The following is an 18,376-nucleotide window of genomic DNA, read 5'->3' as shown; positions in this document are numbered from 1 at the left end:
TACGCCAGCAGCTCTTACGCTCTTAGAGAAGATTGGACTTCTTCTATTTAGCTGCACAGAGCTTGTATTATTTTCTCCAACTACATGTTGCAGATGTCACACGATAGAGAGTCCCCATGTCTGAAATTTCGCTTGGTATCGAATGGTCAGCTCACACAGCCGTATTAGCTTTGTGGGGATACCAAGTTCAGAAATGCTGCTATTTCTTCAGTTCCTTTTCGAAGGCGGCTTTGAAATCGACGAAGTGGCGGTGCGTGTTCTTTCCTTTCACGGGTCTCTTCAAAAATTTGGCTCATGGTGAAAATCTCCGAAATTACTGATAGACGTATCAGATATCAGATCGAGAAGGAACGACTTAACGACATGCTGAATAGCCGAGATCATGTGCAATAGCAACGGAAAGCAGCAATGAAGATAATTAGCTCATGCCAGTTGTCCATCCAACTCTGGACACGATCCAGCCGAAAAACTTAAGGAAATAATGCTTAAAAATCATCGTGTTGGTATCAGAGAGATAGCAGACGATCACAAGATCTTTTATGGATTAATATTTTGGGTATGAATGGTGTCAATGTCAGACTAGTTCCAAAAGACCTGAATATTTTCCAATAACGAAGTCTAGTAGAGGATAATAGATATATCTAAGAGCCTCAATAACAATGACAAGCCACATTCATCAAGCACATCATTACTGATGAAAAGACGTGAGTTAATGAATATGACTGTCCACTATCCAACAATGGAGCGAATGGCGCTCCAAAAATGAATTGAAACCGAAAAAAACAAAAATACGCTGAAGGCATAGAGGACCATCCCAGCCGAGGCTGATAACAAGTGTATGGGAAATTAGATTTATATTAAACATGTGGAAATGTAGTTTTTGTTGTTTTTTTGCAGTCCGGTTCAAATTTGGTTACGCATAGAAGTTACTCTTAATTTTCACAAGCAAAATTTATAAATCAGGAAAGTTGTCTGTTACATATATAAAAACTGAGAAATTTATTAAAATCAATTTTAAGAGTGATTGCATCGGTTAGTTTTTAAAGCGAACTCGACGAAAACCAGTTATGAACCAGTTTAAGTTCCTGCAGGGTATGTTTTTTTTATACATACGTGAATATGCAATATATCGCATAGTTTCGGCGCGTAATAAATGATTTAACCAGTGAAATGTCAAAACAACTCATCGATAGCAAAGAAATTTGAAATCGCCTTGTCAGCGCATAGCTTTGGTGAACTTGGATTTTACCTACTAAAATCTCTGCTAATCCAATACGGCCGAGTGGCTAATCTAATCCCTTTTGAGTTTGTGAAAATCACTGCCAATTCTTGGTCTATTGTTAGTATAAAAACCGTTACAGCAGTCGGCACAATTCTGTCAACGTCGACCAGTGAAAGTGATTATTGACGAACTGAAGAGAAATTGTAGCCAAGAGCCTCGGTTCAATCAATACAAAGTGGATAGTTTGGGTTTGGGCAGTGATTGACCAGGACTAAATTGTTGATATGGATGTGAATGTGGATTATTCATATAGCTTACCAAATATTTTAGGCAATGTGTCGACAGCGGCAACTTTGCGCGCTGAAGCAAGGTGCTGATTGCATTTTTCGAGGTTGATAAATTGATAATATAATATCGCTATTAATTACTTAGATTGTCGTCAGATGTACGTCTAATTGGTTGGAATGTGCCACCTGAGGAGATTCGTCACATACCGGATCATTGGTTGAAGTACCCGGAACCGCCAGCGCATTACCACTACTTGCTTGGTACGTTGTACATCATTTTCACAACTATATCAATGTGTGGCAATGGTGTTGTCGTCTATGTTTTCTCTGCGTAAGTATAATTAACCGTCGTATTTATGAAGTACGTGTAAGTATGTTGGAAAGCCCCGCAGTGCTTTCTTTAACAATTAATTTTTTTTTACTTTTTTCCAGTGCCAAATCGCTGCGTACACCTTCCAACATATTCGTTATCAATTTGGCTATATGCGATTTCTTCATGATGATGAAGACACCTGTGTTCATCTACAATAGTTTTCATAGAGGTTTCGAGTTGGGCAATTTCGGTTGTCAAGTGTATGGCATACTTGGCGCCTTCACAGGCATCGGTGCGTCCACAACGAATGCGTTGATCGCTTACGATCGCTACAACGTCATCACGAAGCCGATGGAGGGCAAAATGACACACGGCAAGGCGGTCATGATGGTTTTGTCTGTATACATCTATGCTCTACCGTTTGTGATTGGATGTGTTACTGAGACCTGGGGTAAATTTGTACCAGGTAGGTGAATGAAGGCTAATATTTGTAATATAAAGGGTGATCCATTTCGAGATTCCCTACTTAAAAAAAAAGCCCCAGAAACATTAAATTTATTGGAGAATGTTTATTATATTCGAAAGAAAATATTTTGGCATTAATTTTTTGAAGACTATCTCGTTCAAATGTTGGCTGCGGCTATGTCTCAGATGGTCCAACCGTTGTATCTCTCGACTCGTAACTCCAAGGCCGAATCGAAGCGGGATTTTCCGCATAGACTTTAGACTTTACATATCCCAGAAAAGGGTCTAACGGTGTGATATTATGCGATCTTGGTTGCCAATCGACCGGCCGAAAACGTGAAATTATCTGTTCACCGCAGTGTTCTCTTAATAAATCCATTGATTAATGCAATGTGTGGGACATGCCGCGTCTTGTTAAAACGAAATATCGCCGAGACCACGAGCTTCAATTTCAGGCTTCAAATACTTGGTTATCATGACGCGATAACAATCGCCATTGACGGTTACGTTTTGAACAAATATGGACCGATGATTCCACCGACCCACAAACCACACCAAAACGTTATTTTTCTGAATGAAATAACAGCTCTTGAATCTCTATAGTTTGCTCTTCGCCCCAAATGCGGCAATTCTGCTTGTTTTCATATCTATTGAGCCAGAAATGGGCCTCATCGCTGAACAAAATTTGGCTCGAAAACGTCGGATCTTCTTGGAAGTTTTCAAGAGCCCATAAAGTAAAGCGAAGTCACTTGTCAGCTTCAGTTCATGCACAAGCTGTATTTTTCCAAGCTGGACTTTCATAATTCCCCGACGTTATTAACTTCCATTGCACTCCACGCCATAATGCAGCCTCGTGGTTGGACTCCTCTGTAAAAATTACAGAATCGCAAAGTTCTTTATCCCATTGGATATACTCTTTGGAATATAGTTAACGCTTCGCAATATTTCTCTTCGATAAGTGCGATTTTTTTCGTGGTGTTTGCACAATAATAAGATGAAGCCAAAAAGTCCGAATAGTTTGAGATGGACTTATACAATGCCAGCTTCCACGAAGGCCTTGGCGATAGCGGCATTGAATATTTTGTGGTGTTCCTTGATACTCCGAGCAATTTACTTTTAGCCTACGGCGTGCCAATATTTTGGTCCTTCCACTACCAACAAATCTTCAAACTTCAGCGATCTTTTGGAGTTCAGCAATAATGTATTAAAAAGTGGAATATGGTTTTTTTACAATATTGCCTATTTCACAAGTACTTTTGTAGTTTGTACCATTACTTTACTTCCAAAGCCTATAAATATTAAGATATTTGTTAGTTCATCTTTAAAAACTACAGCCAATTGAACCTTCCTTAATAATAAATTACTTACCACTGCAATATAATCCGTGACAAGATGACAGCCATGAAAGATGTGACAGACCAACTTCATGTATAAGTGAAAAGCAGTGAAGGGGTAAAATTGATGAGGTTTGAAGTAAAAAAAAATTACAATTCAGCTGTAAGGACGATCCAAAAACTCTAACGAATATGTTTAAGGTTGTTCTGAATCCAATGTATTAAAAACTAAATAAGACTATACTCTCTCGAACTTTTTAAAGCAATCCTTTGATATCTGATTACCGACATGTACGCACACAAATCGTGATTGTCAAAACATGAGCGATAATAGAAGATATTCCTAGCATCATTGGGATGCTAAGTTCCAAACTGTTAGGAAACTGATCGCGAGCCTTGTCAGATCTGGCCGTTTTCGCCGGATGTTCTCACCCTAAAACGCCTAAATACAGCCAAATTGAACTCCTTATTGCCTCAAACCATGAATATCGGAAAAACATTAAGTTTTTTTGAGCGGCATTGGCTTGGTGTTTTTGGTTTCGGCTCGTTTTTTCCTCTTCATTCCACAATTGTTGAGTTGTTTGCATTTCAAACTAATTAATCAATATCTCATCGGCAGTTATAATTCTCTCCATGAATATGCGATTGAAATTCGCACGATGAAGCATGTCCAAAGAAACCTGTTTACAGGACTCTTTATACCCTGTCATGAAGTTTGTAACACCCAGAAGGAAGCGTCGGAGACCTTATAAAGTATATATGTATTAAATGATCAGTATGTTTGAGCTGAGTCGATTTAGCCATATCCGTCTGTCTGTATATATACGAAACTAGTCCCTCAGTTTAAAGATATCGTTTTGAAATTTTGCCAACGTCACTTTCTCTTCAAGAAGCTGATCACTTCTCGAAACAGCCGATATCGGAACACTATAATATATAGCTGTCATACAACTGAACGATCGGAATCTTGTATGGAAAACTTTTTCATTTGCCAAGATATCTTCACAAAATTTGGTACAGATTATTTTCTAAGGCAACAATGTAATGTGAAGGTGATATTAGCCCTCGGTGCAGCCGAAGTTAACGTTTTTTCTTGTTTTGAAAAAAAATGCAGCTGTAGCGGAGCTAGTCGAGGAAGAACGGGTTTTAAACCGAAAATTAGTCGAGTGAGAACGCGTTCCATACCCAAAAATATCCACCAAAATCATTCGAACGGACTTACATGAGATGCCTAGCTCTCTGTGCCATCTCTCTAACACTTGCTTAACGATTTTCAACCACCATATTCTGCACTTTTTAATATTTTCATCAGTTGAATAGACGAAGGTCGTCCAGAAACGAGGCATGTCTGCAACAATCTCTCTTTCGTCTTTTATAAGGTTTCAAATATTTCCTTCTGGATATTACAATATTCATGGCAAGCTCAAAATACCTTCTTCAGGGTGTAAAAATGTGCATGATTCATATCATTTGCTATTTCAATTGAATAAAAACTTTAAAACTAAAATAAATATAACTTTTCATATCCCCAGCTAAAGAATATGACTGGGCTTAAACTGAAAAGATCAGTCAATATGTGTAATATCTTAATGAAATAAAGAGGACATACTTGTCCGTCAAAAATGTTTCTTTTTGTCCAATCGCCTGGGCCAAAGGCGGGCCAATACTTACTCCAGCTCCCATATAACTTATATAAGGCTTTTCAAAACTGCCGGATGGCTTTACACCGATATTATGATAGCTAACTTCATAAATTTCAGACAGCGTCCACTTTTTAAAATAATTTGTTCTTTTGAAAACAAAATGAATTAAAAACGGGTCAAAACTCTCCCGAACCCACATATATCCTTAATAAGGATTCTCGAACTTGCCTGTTGACGTTTTAATGTATGTATATATCGGTCCCTATACATATGTGATAATTTTACTTATGGCCTATAATACAACTTTATAAGATACCTAATAGAATTTTAATCCATTATTGTTTCGTCGAATAATTATCAATTTACTTACAAACATTTTTGAATGTAATGAACCACACATGTCGACTTTAAATTCAAAAGGAATGACATAACAACTCTAGTAGAACTGCTAACTAGTCACTGTCCCCATACAATGACTACTGATATCGATACGAGTATCATCGACGTACGCCAGCAGTTGTACACTCTTGTAGAAAGATTTTACCTTGTCTATTTAGCTCTGCAAATCGTACTATATCCAGTAATAGATAGAAAAAGTCACAACGATAGGAAGTCTCCTTGTCCTGAAGCGTCGCTTGGCATCGAACGGCTCGAAAGGTCCTTCCCAATCTGATGGTGCTTTTGCTGTTGCTCAACGGCAGCTTACAAAGCCGTATAAGTTTTGCGGTAATACCAAATTCAGACATCGCGGCATAAAGGCGCTCCTTTTCGTGCTGTCAAAATCAGCTTGAAACCAACGAAGAGGTGGAGAGTGTCGCTTCTCTTTTCACTGGTCTTTTCCAAGATTTGGCGCATGGTGAATATCTGATCAGGTTGTGACGGTGGGTTTTAATCTTTCAACACATACGCTCGATAGAACCTTATATGCGATGTTGAGGAGGCTTATCCCAGGGTAGTTGGCGCGGATTGTGGGGTGTCCTTTTTGTAGATTGGGCACTTAAATTCTAATCGTCGGGAATGCTTTCGTCCAACCATATTCTACAAAGAAGCTGATGCATGACCCTTATCAGTTCTTCGCCGCCACTTTGTTGTTCTTCAGACGGGTAATTGCTATTCGAACTTCTTTATGGTCGGGCAATGGAACCTCTGCTCCTTCGTCAACGATTCCAGAATCGGGTTCGCCATCTCCTGATGTTATGCCTCACTGCCATTCAGAAGGCTGGAAAAGTTTTCCATAATTCTAGATCATCTTGGGGTTCTACAAGAGTATGCTCTGGTCTTGAAAAATGTCTGTTAATCGCAGCATCTTTTCGTAGAATTTCTGAGCATTACCCCTGTCGGCCAGCTTGTCAAGATCTTCGTACTCACGTATTTTGGCCTATTTATTTATTGTCTGCATAAGAGTCTCGCTTCCCTCTTCAACTCTCGGTATCTATCCAACCCATTCGGGTTGTAGTCGGTTGCATCATTGCGAGATAGGGACTGTCCCTTTACATTGCGACACGACAGTCCCCTAATCATACCAGCTTTTCTTTCTACCTTACGAAAACCAATGATTTTTGCTTGCAGCTGTACGTGAGGGGCTTGAAATACCGTCCCACAAGATCAGGCTTCAACTCTTTTGGAGTGGTTTCCCCCAGTCGGCTGTATTTTCTGACCGTTTTATAAAATATGCCTTTTTTGCCCACCCTAACATCGCCAAGAACAATTTTTACATCGCGGTGGGGGCTGTCGTCATAAGCGAGCTCCAGCCACTCATAAAAGACATCTTTGATCATATCGTCCTTCTCTTCCGTCGGGGTGCACTGATGCGGATTGTGGCTAGACCCCCATCCATCGGAGTGAATGTCAGGACTCGATTCCTAGCGAACCCTTAAACTGAATTTATCGGAGTGCCAGCGCTGAAGCTTCCTCTCTTTTAACCATAACCGTGGCTACCGCATGTTACACAAAAGTTACTCACGTTTCAGGCTACGCGGCAAGGACGCAAGAATAGGAATTGGATATAGTCCAACGACTGTAATTGCTTACCCAGAAGCATTACTGTACTCTATTACACCCCCTAATCCCCATTAAAATATTTATTTTCAATGTTTTTCCTTTCACATATTACAATGGAGCATACCATTTTTTTCGGTCAGGCTTAACTGAATGGTGTTATAAGGGGTCAAGGTCAGTTTTTCTAAAAACAAACAATAATGTACGAGTATAATAAAAGAAATCTACACATTATGATAAAGGTTTAGAAATACTTGAGAGGTAGAGAATTCATCTATACCTTTACTTACCATAATTAGGATTGAATAATTATTTAGTGTGTGGGATTCAATCAACAGCTGTCCATCTCACTTTCGCCGCTTAGAATAGATTTAAGTCACACTCTTGGCATTGACTGCTCTTTGGCCCTATGGAATTCGGAATTTGTCAACTTGCAACATTTTCTCTGCCACAACGCCGATTAAGCAGCACGCAAGCAAAGTGCTACACAAAATGCAATAGCAAATTTAATTAGAATCATTTTAAGCCAACCGCAATCACACGATGCCTATGAAACTATAAAAGCCCACCACATTCCTAAGCGTTACTCAGCGTCGAGAATTTCAGTTGCAGTGGCTATGTGGCGCGCGGTGCATTTTCAAGAGTTTTTTAAACGGCTAAATTAGTAAATCGTTTCTTGGTTCGCATAAGTGCCGTTTTTCGTAGATATTTCTTTTAATTTCCTGTACCACATTTAGTGAGTGAACGTATGAACTGTGGACTTACGTCATACTCATTCGCTGCATCCAGTCCGTCGTCGTCAAGAGAATTACAACGAGAGAAACATGCTGCCTCGCTGCAATGCCAGCCTGGAGCCTGTACTGCGACCACAAGCGCGGTAAAATATATCACCAGTTGGAATATGAATTGCGTCAATTGATAATGCAATGGTCGTACTATTCTTCAATTTTTAATTTCCAGTGTCTCGAATGAGCTACAGTTTCTGGGCTGGAATGTGCCGCCCGATCAGATACAATATATACCCGAGCATTGGCTCACCCAGTTAGAACCGCCAGCATCCATGCACTACATGCTCGCTATACTCTACACATTCCTCTTCTTTGCCTCGACCATCGGTAATGGACTAGTGCTGTGGGTTTTCATGAGGTATGCATCGCCAACGAGCTCTTGTCAATTGTCGCACATAAAAGCGTTTTGGTAAATGCTCTTAATCATTTTTTCTTGATCTTTGCATTCCACAGCGCAAAGTCCCTACGCACGCCATCCAATATATTCGTTTTGAATTTGGCTTTCCTAGATTTCATTATGTGCGCCAAAGCGCCGATATTCATCTACAATAGTTTCCATCGTGGTTTCGCGCTCGGCAATACATGGTGTCAAATTTTTGCCGCCATCGGCTCATATTCTGGCATTGGTGCGGGTATGTTGAATGCGGCTATCGGCTACGACCGTTACAACGTCATTACGAAGCCAATGAACCGTTCAATGACCATGACCAAAGCTATCATAATGAATCTCCTGATATGGGTGTACTGTACTCCGTGGGTTATTATGCCACTGACTGGCTTTTGGGATCGTTTTGTGCCAGGTATGTGAATGAGTTGAAATATGTGCTAAACGACTGATTGCTTTACAATGTCCAGTAATGGTAAGAATAATAAATTATTCACAACGCTGCAGGAAATACATTACAGGTGTACAAAGAAATTACCTCTGATAGTGCCTGTGGTAAATTGCCGATATATTTAACTGATTTGAAATAACTAATATTAGAAAAAATATACATACAGTGTGACAGTGTAAGAGAGCTTTTCAAAAAATTTTTTAAGTGTTCGTGTATTTGGATTTTGGGAAGTTAAATTGTTTTATTCGAAACCCCTGGTAAATAAACAGTGATCCATTTCGAGGTTCCCTACTTTTTAAAGAAAAACTCAGAAACTTCAAATTTAATGTGGAATGTTTATCATCATTCGAAAGAACATTCTTTGGCATTAATTTTTTAAAGAATATCCCGGTGAATATCTCTTTCAAAAGTCGGCCACAGCTATGTTTCAGATGGTCTGTCCGTTGAGATCAATTTTTGATGGCTCGTTCAAGCATTTCGACTGGTAACTGGCGAACGGCACGGGTGATATTTTGCTTCAAGGCCTGAATCGATGTTCGCATACATATCCCTGCAGGAAAAAGTCTAACAGTGAAATATAACACGATCTTGGTGGCCAATCGACCGGCCCAAACCCTGAAATTATCTACTCATAGAAGGGTTCTCTAAATAAATCCATTGATTGATGCCATGTGTGAGAAGTGGCGCCGTCTTGTTGACGTGTCGCTGACATCACGAGCTTCAATTTCAGGTATCCAATAGTCGGTTATCACGTTCTCACCGACATCATCTTTGAAGATATATGGATCGTTGATTCCACCGGACGACAAACCACACCAAACCGTTGCTTTTTCGGAATGAAATGGCAGCTCTTGAATCTCTTCAGGTTGCTCTTTGCCCCAAATGTGGCAATTTCCGTTATTTACATACCCACTGAGACAGAAATGGGGCTTATCGCTCAACAAAATTTGGCTCGAAAACGGCGGATCTTCTCAGTACTTTGTAAGAGCCCATAGAGCGAAGCGGTGTCGTTTGGGAAGGTCGAGAACCTCAGTTCTTGCACAACCTGTATTTTGTAATAAAGGAATGAAAGTGAATAAACTCCTGTTTAAACTGCTGTTGTCAGTTTTGGCTATGTCGACTGGTTCGCCGAAGGTAAAACTGCCGAAATGTTTCAATGGGCAATGGGGGAGCCTGGATTGTACCACCTCTATATTCCCTATATGACTTTAACAACTAGTATCCAACAAGACTTTTACCGCATGAATGCCTATGGGACAATGTCCAGTAAGACCTCTACGATTGTGGCATCATGAACGCCTGCTAAGCGCACGCTATGTCCATTGGTCCAGTGCTAAAACGCAAGCTGAAAATGAAGATCCAACTCCTTCCCATTCCAATGTGAGCGGGCAAAGGTGCCCCTCTTGTTAGCTCAATCCTCTCCTAGCCTCTTCTCCGGTGACTTCTCCTAAATCTGACATGTCTGCATGCTGTGATGTTAGCATGAAATAAAACACTCAAATTTGGTCAAATTGGGTGTTTTTTATAGCAGATAATTTTAGGCCATTTATGATTTGCATATATTGCCAATATTCGATGACCCGGTGCAGCATTTCGTTTGAATGTTGGCTAGAAGCCATTCCACTGAGCTTTTTCTCTAAATTAACAAGTCGCCAAGCAACGTGTCCATGTATAGACTTGGAACATGAGGTGGTGCAGCGTCTTTTTGAAAATAGTGATCGTTCGCGTCAATTTCATCAAAAGTCGGTGGTGTTATAACGCTCGTTATGGTAACGATATTTCCTGGCTGATTTCGAAGGGAATAAGGCCCGATGCTGACGCCAATCACAACCAGCACCAAAGGGTCAACTTTTGCGTTTCCTGAACCACATGACGACTTGGCTCACCCCAATAGCAATACGACGCCCAAAAATGGGTCTCATCTCTATATAACGGGTGATCGAAGCAGAGATACCTTTCTCAATAGCATTTTTTTACAGATCACGCCTGAGTCGTGTCAAGCTGTCATGGAAAAGACTTAGAATCATGGAAAGACTTACATACGCCTGAAGAATGTTTTCAAATCGTTCAACTTTATTACCAAATTCCGTTGGACTATTTCCTGTGGGGTTATGTAAAGTCTAAAGTTTATGCCGACTATCCCCATTAAATTTGAAGTTTCTGTTATTTTTTTTTTTAAGTAGAGAACCTCGAAATGGATCACCCTCTATAAGAATAAAAAAAAACCTTTTTAAATTCATTTTTAAATATTTATTTTCTCTAATCACTTTTATGTTTTAAACACATGTTGTTGTATGTTCACATTCACTGTAGTCCTTTGACTTGCAAGAATTTCGATTCGTACCGCCGTGTTTTGAACGTCCGTCTTATGGTTGTCTTACAAGTATGTATCCTTAAACTTATGCACTTTAAGTTATTTTCAACGCGTGTTTTACATTATTTCGTTTCACTAATAGATATTAAATAAAAATTAACAAATTAAAAAGTCGGAGCATAACTAAACAGTGGAAAACTTAAAAAAAAGTCTACTAAACGATTTCAGTTGTTGCTTTGAGATATGAACATAAAGTGTGGCATAAAATTTATTTAAAAATGTTTTTAAATACAAGCAAAGACAAACATACATATTGTAGGATGATAATTGGAAAGAAAACAGTGTTCAGTTACAAATGTTCATGCGTATATTTAATGAGATATTAGATAATGATAATTTACAAGTCACATAGGAGCACTAAAAATTAAATCAAATTAAACTAGTGTTGATTTTTCACATTTCTATGTTTTTTACGCTTTTCAATTTTTTTATTTTTATTTTTTATTACTGTTATTTTTTAGTGTCTTCAGTATTTCTCATCAATCATAATTTAGAGATCGACTAACCTATTACAGAATAACTACATCTTTCAGTATACATAAGTTTAGCTTAAGTTATGTATATTTTAAGTTAAAATATCTTCATATAAATACGCTCGTGCAGTTGCTGTACAGAGCGCTAAAGTACAACACATACATACAAACATACATAGACGTTATGCATTTGGGGGGAAAAAACGTATGTAAGTGTTTACGGTGAAAGCAACCCAGTTGGGGGAAAAATTAAGAAATCAAGTAGGAAAACAGTTACATACAGTTAAATACGTCCATTTGTTTGTGGCAAATGCTCCATGGACTTATGGTAAAAATAATGGTATGATACATTACTTCTTAGGTGTCAGCGTAGAGTAAAGTAAATATGTACATACATACACATTCACATGTGTTAAACATATATGTACATACGTATGCATGTATGCGCATTGTTTATGCGTAGATTCCAAATTGAGTTTTACTATATACCAATTGGCATATTCTTAACTATATATTTATGTTTGTCTACTATTATCGCATTTGTTCTTAAATTTTTGCCTCAGTTGCAAAGTTGGTGTCCATTATTTTTTTTATAAACTATTAACACATTCGGCATTGTAGGTTTTTCACCACATTTCGCTTTACGTTCTGGTTCCTTTTTGGTTTCATTTCAATTTTTTTGATCGATCATTAGTGCAAACAGGCTCAAATGCATTAAAAATTATGTAATTTAGTACAGCAAAGTTATAAAAATTAATTTACATTTGTATTCAATTTTTACATAAGCGCCAGTAATTTCATACAAGCTTAACAATTTCCATAATGTGGAGAAACATTAAAGTTAAGAGTTAGTTAGAATTAGTACTATTTAAGACTACAAAAATGTTTCGAGAAACTATTATTTTACTAAATGTTGTGGCTAAATAAATATTTATACGCTGAAAAGGGTATATTGAGTTTGCTATGAAGTTTGTAACCCGCAGTAGACGTCTGAAACCCTATTAAAATACATATATGTCCATAAATATATGATCAACATAACGTACCGAGTCGATTTAACCTGTCTGTCTGCCCATCCGCCTCACTGTATACAAATACGCGGGCTAGTCAATCAGTTTTTGCGATATTGATCTAAAATTTTGCACATGTCCTCTCCCCAAGGAGCTGCTCACTTATCGGAACTACCGTTATTGGGTCAATATAGCTGCCAATGAAATTGAAAGATCGGTATTAAGTGTGCAGTGATGCAATATCCAAAGAAATTTTTCAGATCGGTTCAGTATAGCATGTAACAGATATACATACAAGTACAAACTGAACGAACAAAATCAAATTCAAGTTAAAAAAAAATTTCATACATTTTTTTGTATTTGAGAAGGGTTTTATAGCTTCGATGCAAACGAAGTTAATGTTTTTACTGCTTTATTTTAAATTATAATATCACTGGGCATTTATTGTAGAAAGTAGTCAAAGTGTAGTCAAGGGTATAAAGATCTATGTCCACCAATATCAGCATTTGTGTACTAAAATTTATAGAAATATTTTAAGTAAACCCCGATCAGATCAATCTACGAGTTTTTTTAATTACATAATATGCGTATAATCATACACATGCATTTTTATTAACCTGTTTGCATGTTTCCCCGAAGGAGCAAGAAGAGTAAAATGCTTTAGAGCAAGCAAAATTATGAATCTAGTTTCCGAACGGATAAAGTAAATACTACTATGGGCAAAAAATAGTAAGATTTTGTTCATAGTTCTTAATTCATTTTTCAAAATCTATGTCATGCCTCTCATAGTAATCCCCTTGGCCTCAATATACTTGTGCCAACATTTTTTCCAATACTCGAAACAGTTGTTAAAACCAATTTCCGGAATAGGCTTCAAAGTGCGTTGCAATTCACGTTTAATAACTTCAATTGACTCAAAACGGTTTCCCCCGCGCGGTCATTTGAGTTTGTCGAATAGCCAAAACTCACACGGAGCTAAATCAGGCGAATACTGTGGTTGCGGCACGATATTGGTTGAGAATTTGACGAAAAATCAATGCAGTATGCGACGCTGCATTATCGTGGTGTTGATTATCGTATACCTTGTTGACTGTTGGACGGTCGGAAGAAATTTGGAGTGCACCAAATCACGATAATCGAAGAAAACTGTCAATATAACCTTGATTTTTGACCTGCTCTGACGTGCTTTTTTCAGCTTTGGCGTACCTTTGCTGCAATTTTGGTCCAATTAATCATTTGTGTGGTGATTTTGGAACCAATAGTGCTTTCATAGGCCCAAATGATCTTTCAAAATGGTTTTCACTGACCCTTCAAATATTCCATCGATGCCAGTAAGATCTCTGATCTTTGTTAATCGTCGATTCTCAAGCACCAATTCCTTTATTTTATTGACGTGTTGATCATCAGTTAATGTTGATGGCCATCCTGAACGTGGTTCGTCTTCAACGCATTCTCGACCCCCTTTGAATAATTTATACAAATCAAAAATACTTTCCCGCGACAAACAATTATCACCGAAGTCCTTTTCTAACATTCTGCACGTTTCGGCACCAGAGATTTGATTCCGTATACAAAATTTAGTGGAACTTCTTTGTTGAATAATTTCACTCGATGTAAAAATTGACGAATGCACTTTATGGACTTCAGAAAAACAACAATGATGAATCACTAATGATATTAAATTTTGATGTGAATTTTGGCACAGATGTCACCAACAGTCATGCCAACCTAGAAAAAAAATATTTTTACGAATGTGAAAAAAAAGTCTTACTATTTTTTGCTCACAGTAGTATTTTCGGGTACACATACATATGTATGTACGTATGTACATATATTGGCAATAATTCTGAGTGCATGTTTGTACCTTGCGTTTTATTCGTTTGGCCATGAAAAGATGGAGCAGTTTTGTGTCGTATTATAATAAATTAAACCAAAGTGTTTTTCTTCTGATATTACATTACATTATATATATTTATAGATTTAGAAGAATAACATAAAAATAGGAAACAAATGAAGCCTTGACTTTATGAAATCGTTTTGAAAACGGTTTCTGCAATAAACGGCAAGCAACGCAAAATGGAACGGGACAAACGCTTTAAAAAAAAAAAAAAATAAGGGTTGCCAGTAAACCAAATCTATTTTATATACATAGGTATGTATGTATGTACACAATGTGCAATTTATTATTAGGTGAAATTTTTGACTTTCGCGATTCCAACGTACCAGCGATCTACGAACAGTAAATAAGGACAAACCGTGCAATGGTCATTTATTAGAAATTATTTGGGGGCTTTCATTTAAAATGTAAAAATGTGTTTATTTTTATTTCAAGTTTTCCACGCTGCCGGCCTAGCTTGTAATATATACATTTTTTGGTAAAAAACAAAAAATCCAATTTCTGTCTTTCGCATTTATTTTTTGTTATTTCTAGGTTATTTGGATACATGCTTGAACCCACTTTATACATATATGTAACAGTGTGCGCCAATTTTTATATTTTTGTCCCATTTTGCTGAAGCTTGTTATCGGGTTTTGCACTCCCTCACAATTGAAAAAATCCAAGTCACTCCCACCCCCCTTCTACTATTTCTTATCTTCTACAAATATTCCCTGTCCTTGTCTTCTCTCTCTTTTTTGTGTATGTGTTTGTTGTTGTTGCTTCATTTTAGACAATCGAAATGGTAACATTAATGCCGAGATTTCCGTTGTCCGCAAACAGTTGCGCAATCGATGTGTCAAATACCAGACAATCGGAGTTGTGTATAGCAGATGCAACACCTTCATGTATGGACCGCGGCATAGCCTCCCAAGTGAGACGTCGACGGTTGCCATTTAACTCTAAACGATAGACGAAATTCTCGGCTTCTTTCCGCGAGCCGATCAACTGCACAATTGCGAAGAATTGCTGGTGTCCATCATATTTCTCTTGCTTTTCAAGCACCAACATAAAGTGATGGCCGAAGCAAGACTGCATCATAACCCAATCGACAGCGCCGGGCAGGTTGATGTCAGTGGCGAGAAAGACAATGTCCTCGCCCTGTAGCGTAGTAATGCTTTTGTGTGACATCATTAAATGTTGCATGACCAAATCTAATGGGCCTTGCCACTTACACGATGCACCCGGGCATGGACACAGGTATGGTCGACATTCGCATGTCTCTTCGTGTTCGGTTTTTTCTGTGTAAACCAGCGAAGCTGTACAACCATAACCCGAGTGTTTGCACGGGAATTTCACATTTGAGGCGACTTTCTCCATTGCCAAATTGCGTATATTGGCCAATGGTCCGCGACATGTTGGGCAGCAGGTGAGTTTCGAGCGGCACGATACGCATACCAGATGCCCACTAGAACATTGCAATATCGGTGGCAAGACATAATCGAAGCACACCGGACACTCAAACAATGAAGTTAGATCGGCAGACATACCACCATCACCGCCTCCGGCGGACGACAATGATGAGCTAGATGAGGAGGATGTATTTGCGGCTGAGGATGTATTGCCGGCCGATGTTGTGCTGGTACCGGTAGTGATCGGTCCTTCGCGGCGTTTCGGATTTAGCTTATTGGACATTTGTGTGTGTTGTAACAGGGTGAATGGTTGCTGCGGCTGCGGTAGCGGCTGCGGCTGTGTACAGGACGCACCAGAGGCGGCGATGACGGCGACAGAGGAGGCAGTTACCGGTACGGATGTGGACGCGGGAGTGGGAGCGACGACGTTGGCGACAGCGACAGCGACGGCGCTCTCCTCTTCGTTGTGCACCGCTGCTGTTGATGATGATGATGCCGTCAAAGGCTGTTGGTGCTGCTGCTGAGACGGTAACAGCGTTAGTGTTGTATGCTGTACAGGTTGCACAGGTCGTACTAGCTGTTGCTGTTGTTGTTGCTGCAGTTGCAGGTGGACGCGTGGCAACACTGGCAATGAGAGCCGAGAACGCTGATTATAGTAATCGTAACGTTGGCGTTGATGATGATGATGATGTATATTATGAAGTTGACTGAGGTACTGTTGTTCTATTAGCAGTTGTTGTTGCTGAATATGTAGTAGCTGCTGCTGTTGTTGCAAGTAGCGCAGGTGATTGTTAAGGTATTGATGTGGACTCTGATTGTTGATGTAGATAAAGGAATCGTCACTATTGCTGCAGTTGTTCAGGTTCTGTGAGTCATACGGATCGTTAAGATATCTGTTATTATTGTTACAATCAAATTGACGTGTGTTACGTAAAAAACATGTAAACGTTGCGTTTGGCAGTTCACTGGCTGTGCTCACGTAAAAGTATTCCAGAGTGTTGTTATTGTAAACGCTACTACTATTTCCTTGACAAGTCTCTAATATCTACGGTTGTTGCGGCTGTGTTGTTGAGCTGCATTTAAAAATAAAAAATAGTCTTTATTAGTCCCTTAAAATATATATTTTATTATAGCAAAAATATCTCGAGTAAATATGGAAAATATAACAATTGTTAACTTGTATATGTTTCAAGTTTTTAGTTCTCTGCGAGTCTTCAAACAACCATTAGTCGAATAACTTAATAAAAAAAAAACATGTAAGGAAAGGCTAAGTTCGGGTGTAACCGAATTGTATTTGAGTAGAAGGTCTAGACTGTCTGAGTTCATTTGTGGTATTACTCAAGTATATTCGGGAACTCATTTCCAGGCAATATTTTAAGATAACAAACGCACTGAACGACATACATAAGCGACATAAATTCTGCTTATTATACAATAAAAGTGGTATGATTTCTTTTCCCATAAAACACACTAGTCATTATGGAAATTTAAATGATTTTTATTTAATGTGAAGTATGTATAATCGATACAATTAAGTGCTGAATATAACATCATTCAACCCACAACTTCTTTAGTAGAACCGCATTCGATGAACCCAATTTTCGAGTATTTTTTCCACTAAATCAAGTCATACTTGTATGTCATGAATATCACTTTCAATATTGACTAAAGTTTGAAGAGAGTCTGATTTATTGCTAAAGACCAATGATTTCTTGGAGGCCATTCAATGCCACAATTTCTTGAAATAATCGAATCTCTCAGCTTTTCTCGCAATAATTCGGTTCTTACAGGTGCTGTGTGGCACGTAGCCGCGGCCATAAGAGCTGATTAGACGGGGTCGGGCCATAAGGAGAGGATGTCTGATTTATAGGGTTAGCTGATAAGTAGGAGTTTAACCAAGGGTCACTCTCGATTCTCGCGGCAACTTCTGCTCTTCGTCTGCAATGGGTGGTGATTTGACTCCAAGGACGCCATTCACTGAGAGGGTGGTGAAGGTGAATGGCGGTAAGTGCATGTCTGAAGTTTGTTGCATCCGAAGTCTGATCGGCTTATTATTTTATGCTTATTTTATACCATTACATATGTATATAGTATATGCTAGTTGGTATAATCCGTTAGCCAATATTATGCATAAGGTACATGTCTACTATTATACGTTCACTTAAGGGATCAGTAGGGTAATCTGGCCTGTTTTTTTGACGTTTTTTTTAATAGAATTTTTTTCTACAATAGAACGTTTTTCACATGAGGTATATCAAGGAGTGTATAAACAAATTTTTTCGGAATTTTTTGATGACATCTGCCGGAGAAATTCCTGGGTGAATGAGATGCGCTTTTTCACTGGC

At 38.6% G+C, this 18,376-nt stretch overlaps 2 protein-coding genes across 2 annotated transcripts; one reads left to right on the top strand and one right to left on the bottom strand.

Moving 5' to 3' along the window:
• Positions 1–1,371: 1,371 nt before the first annotated feature.
• Positions 1,372–8,861, top strand: LOC105233715 (uncharacterized). The gene is made up of 6 exons (XM_049457847.1): positions 1,372–1,592; positions 1,655–1,840; positions 1,942–2,288; positions 8,013–8,139; positions 8,223–8,408; positions 8,504–8,861. The coding sequence occupies exons 1-6, from the start codon at positions 1,507–1,509 to the stop codon at positions 8,856–8,858; spliced, it is 1,287 nt and encodes a 428-aa protein (XP_049313804.1). The 5' UTR covers positions 1,372–1,506; the 3' UTR covers positions 8,859–8,861.
• Positions 8,862–11,121: 2,260 nt separating this feature from the next.
• On the bottom strand, positions 11,122–17,143 carry LOC105233714 (E3 ubiquitin-protein ligase sina). Its single transcript, XM_049459511.1, has one exon. It carries the CDS (start codon positions 16,312–16,314, stop codon positions 15,409–15,411), a length of 906 nt encoding a protein of 301 aa, XP_049315468.1. The 5' UTR covers positions 16,315–17,143; the 3' UTR covers positions 11,122–15,408.
• Positions 17,144–18,376: the final 1,233 nt, after the last annotated feature.

This window comes from Bactrocera dorsalis, chromosome 5, assembly GCF_023373825.1.
Source record: "Bactrocera dorsalis isolate Fly_Bdor chromosome 5, ASM2337382v1, whole genome shotgun sequence".
In the NCBI taxonomy this organism is placed as follows: Eukaryota; Metazoa; Arthropoda; class Insecta; order Diptera; family Tephritidae; genus Bactrocera; species Bactrocera dorsalis.
This window is presented reverse-complemented; position numbering and strand designations above follow the sequence as displayed.

Bases quoted from the DNA above. Each gene is read 5' to 3' on its own strand.
- LOC105233715 (XM_049457847.1), top strand. From the start codon at position 1,507: ATGGATGTGAATGTGGATTATTCATATAGCTTACCAAATATTTTAGGC. The intron at 1,593-1,654 runs GTGCTGATTGCA...TTAATTACTTAG, and splicing joins ACTTTGCGCGCTGAAGCAAG to ATTGTCGTCAGATGTACGTC. The intron at 1,841-1,941 runs GTAAGTATAATT...ACTTTTTTCCAG, and splicing joins GTCGTCTATGTTTTCTCTGC to TGCCAAATCGCTGCGTACAC.
- LOC105233714 (XM_049459511.1), bottom strand. From the start codon at position 16,314: ATGTCCAATAAGCTAAATCCGAAACGCCGCGAAGGACCGATCACTACC.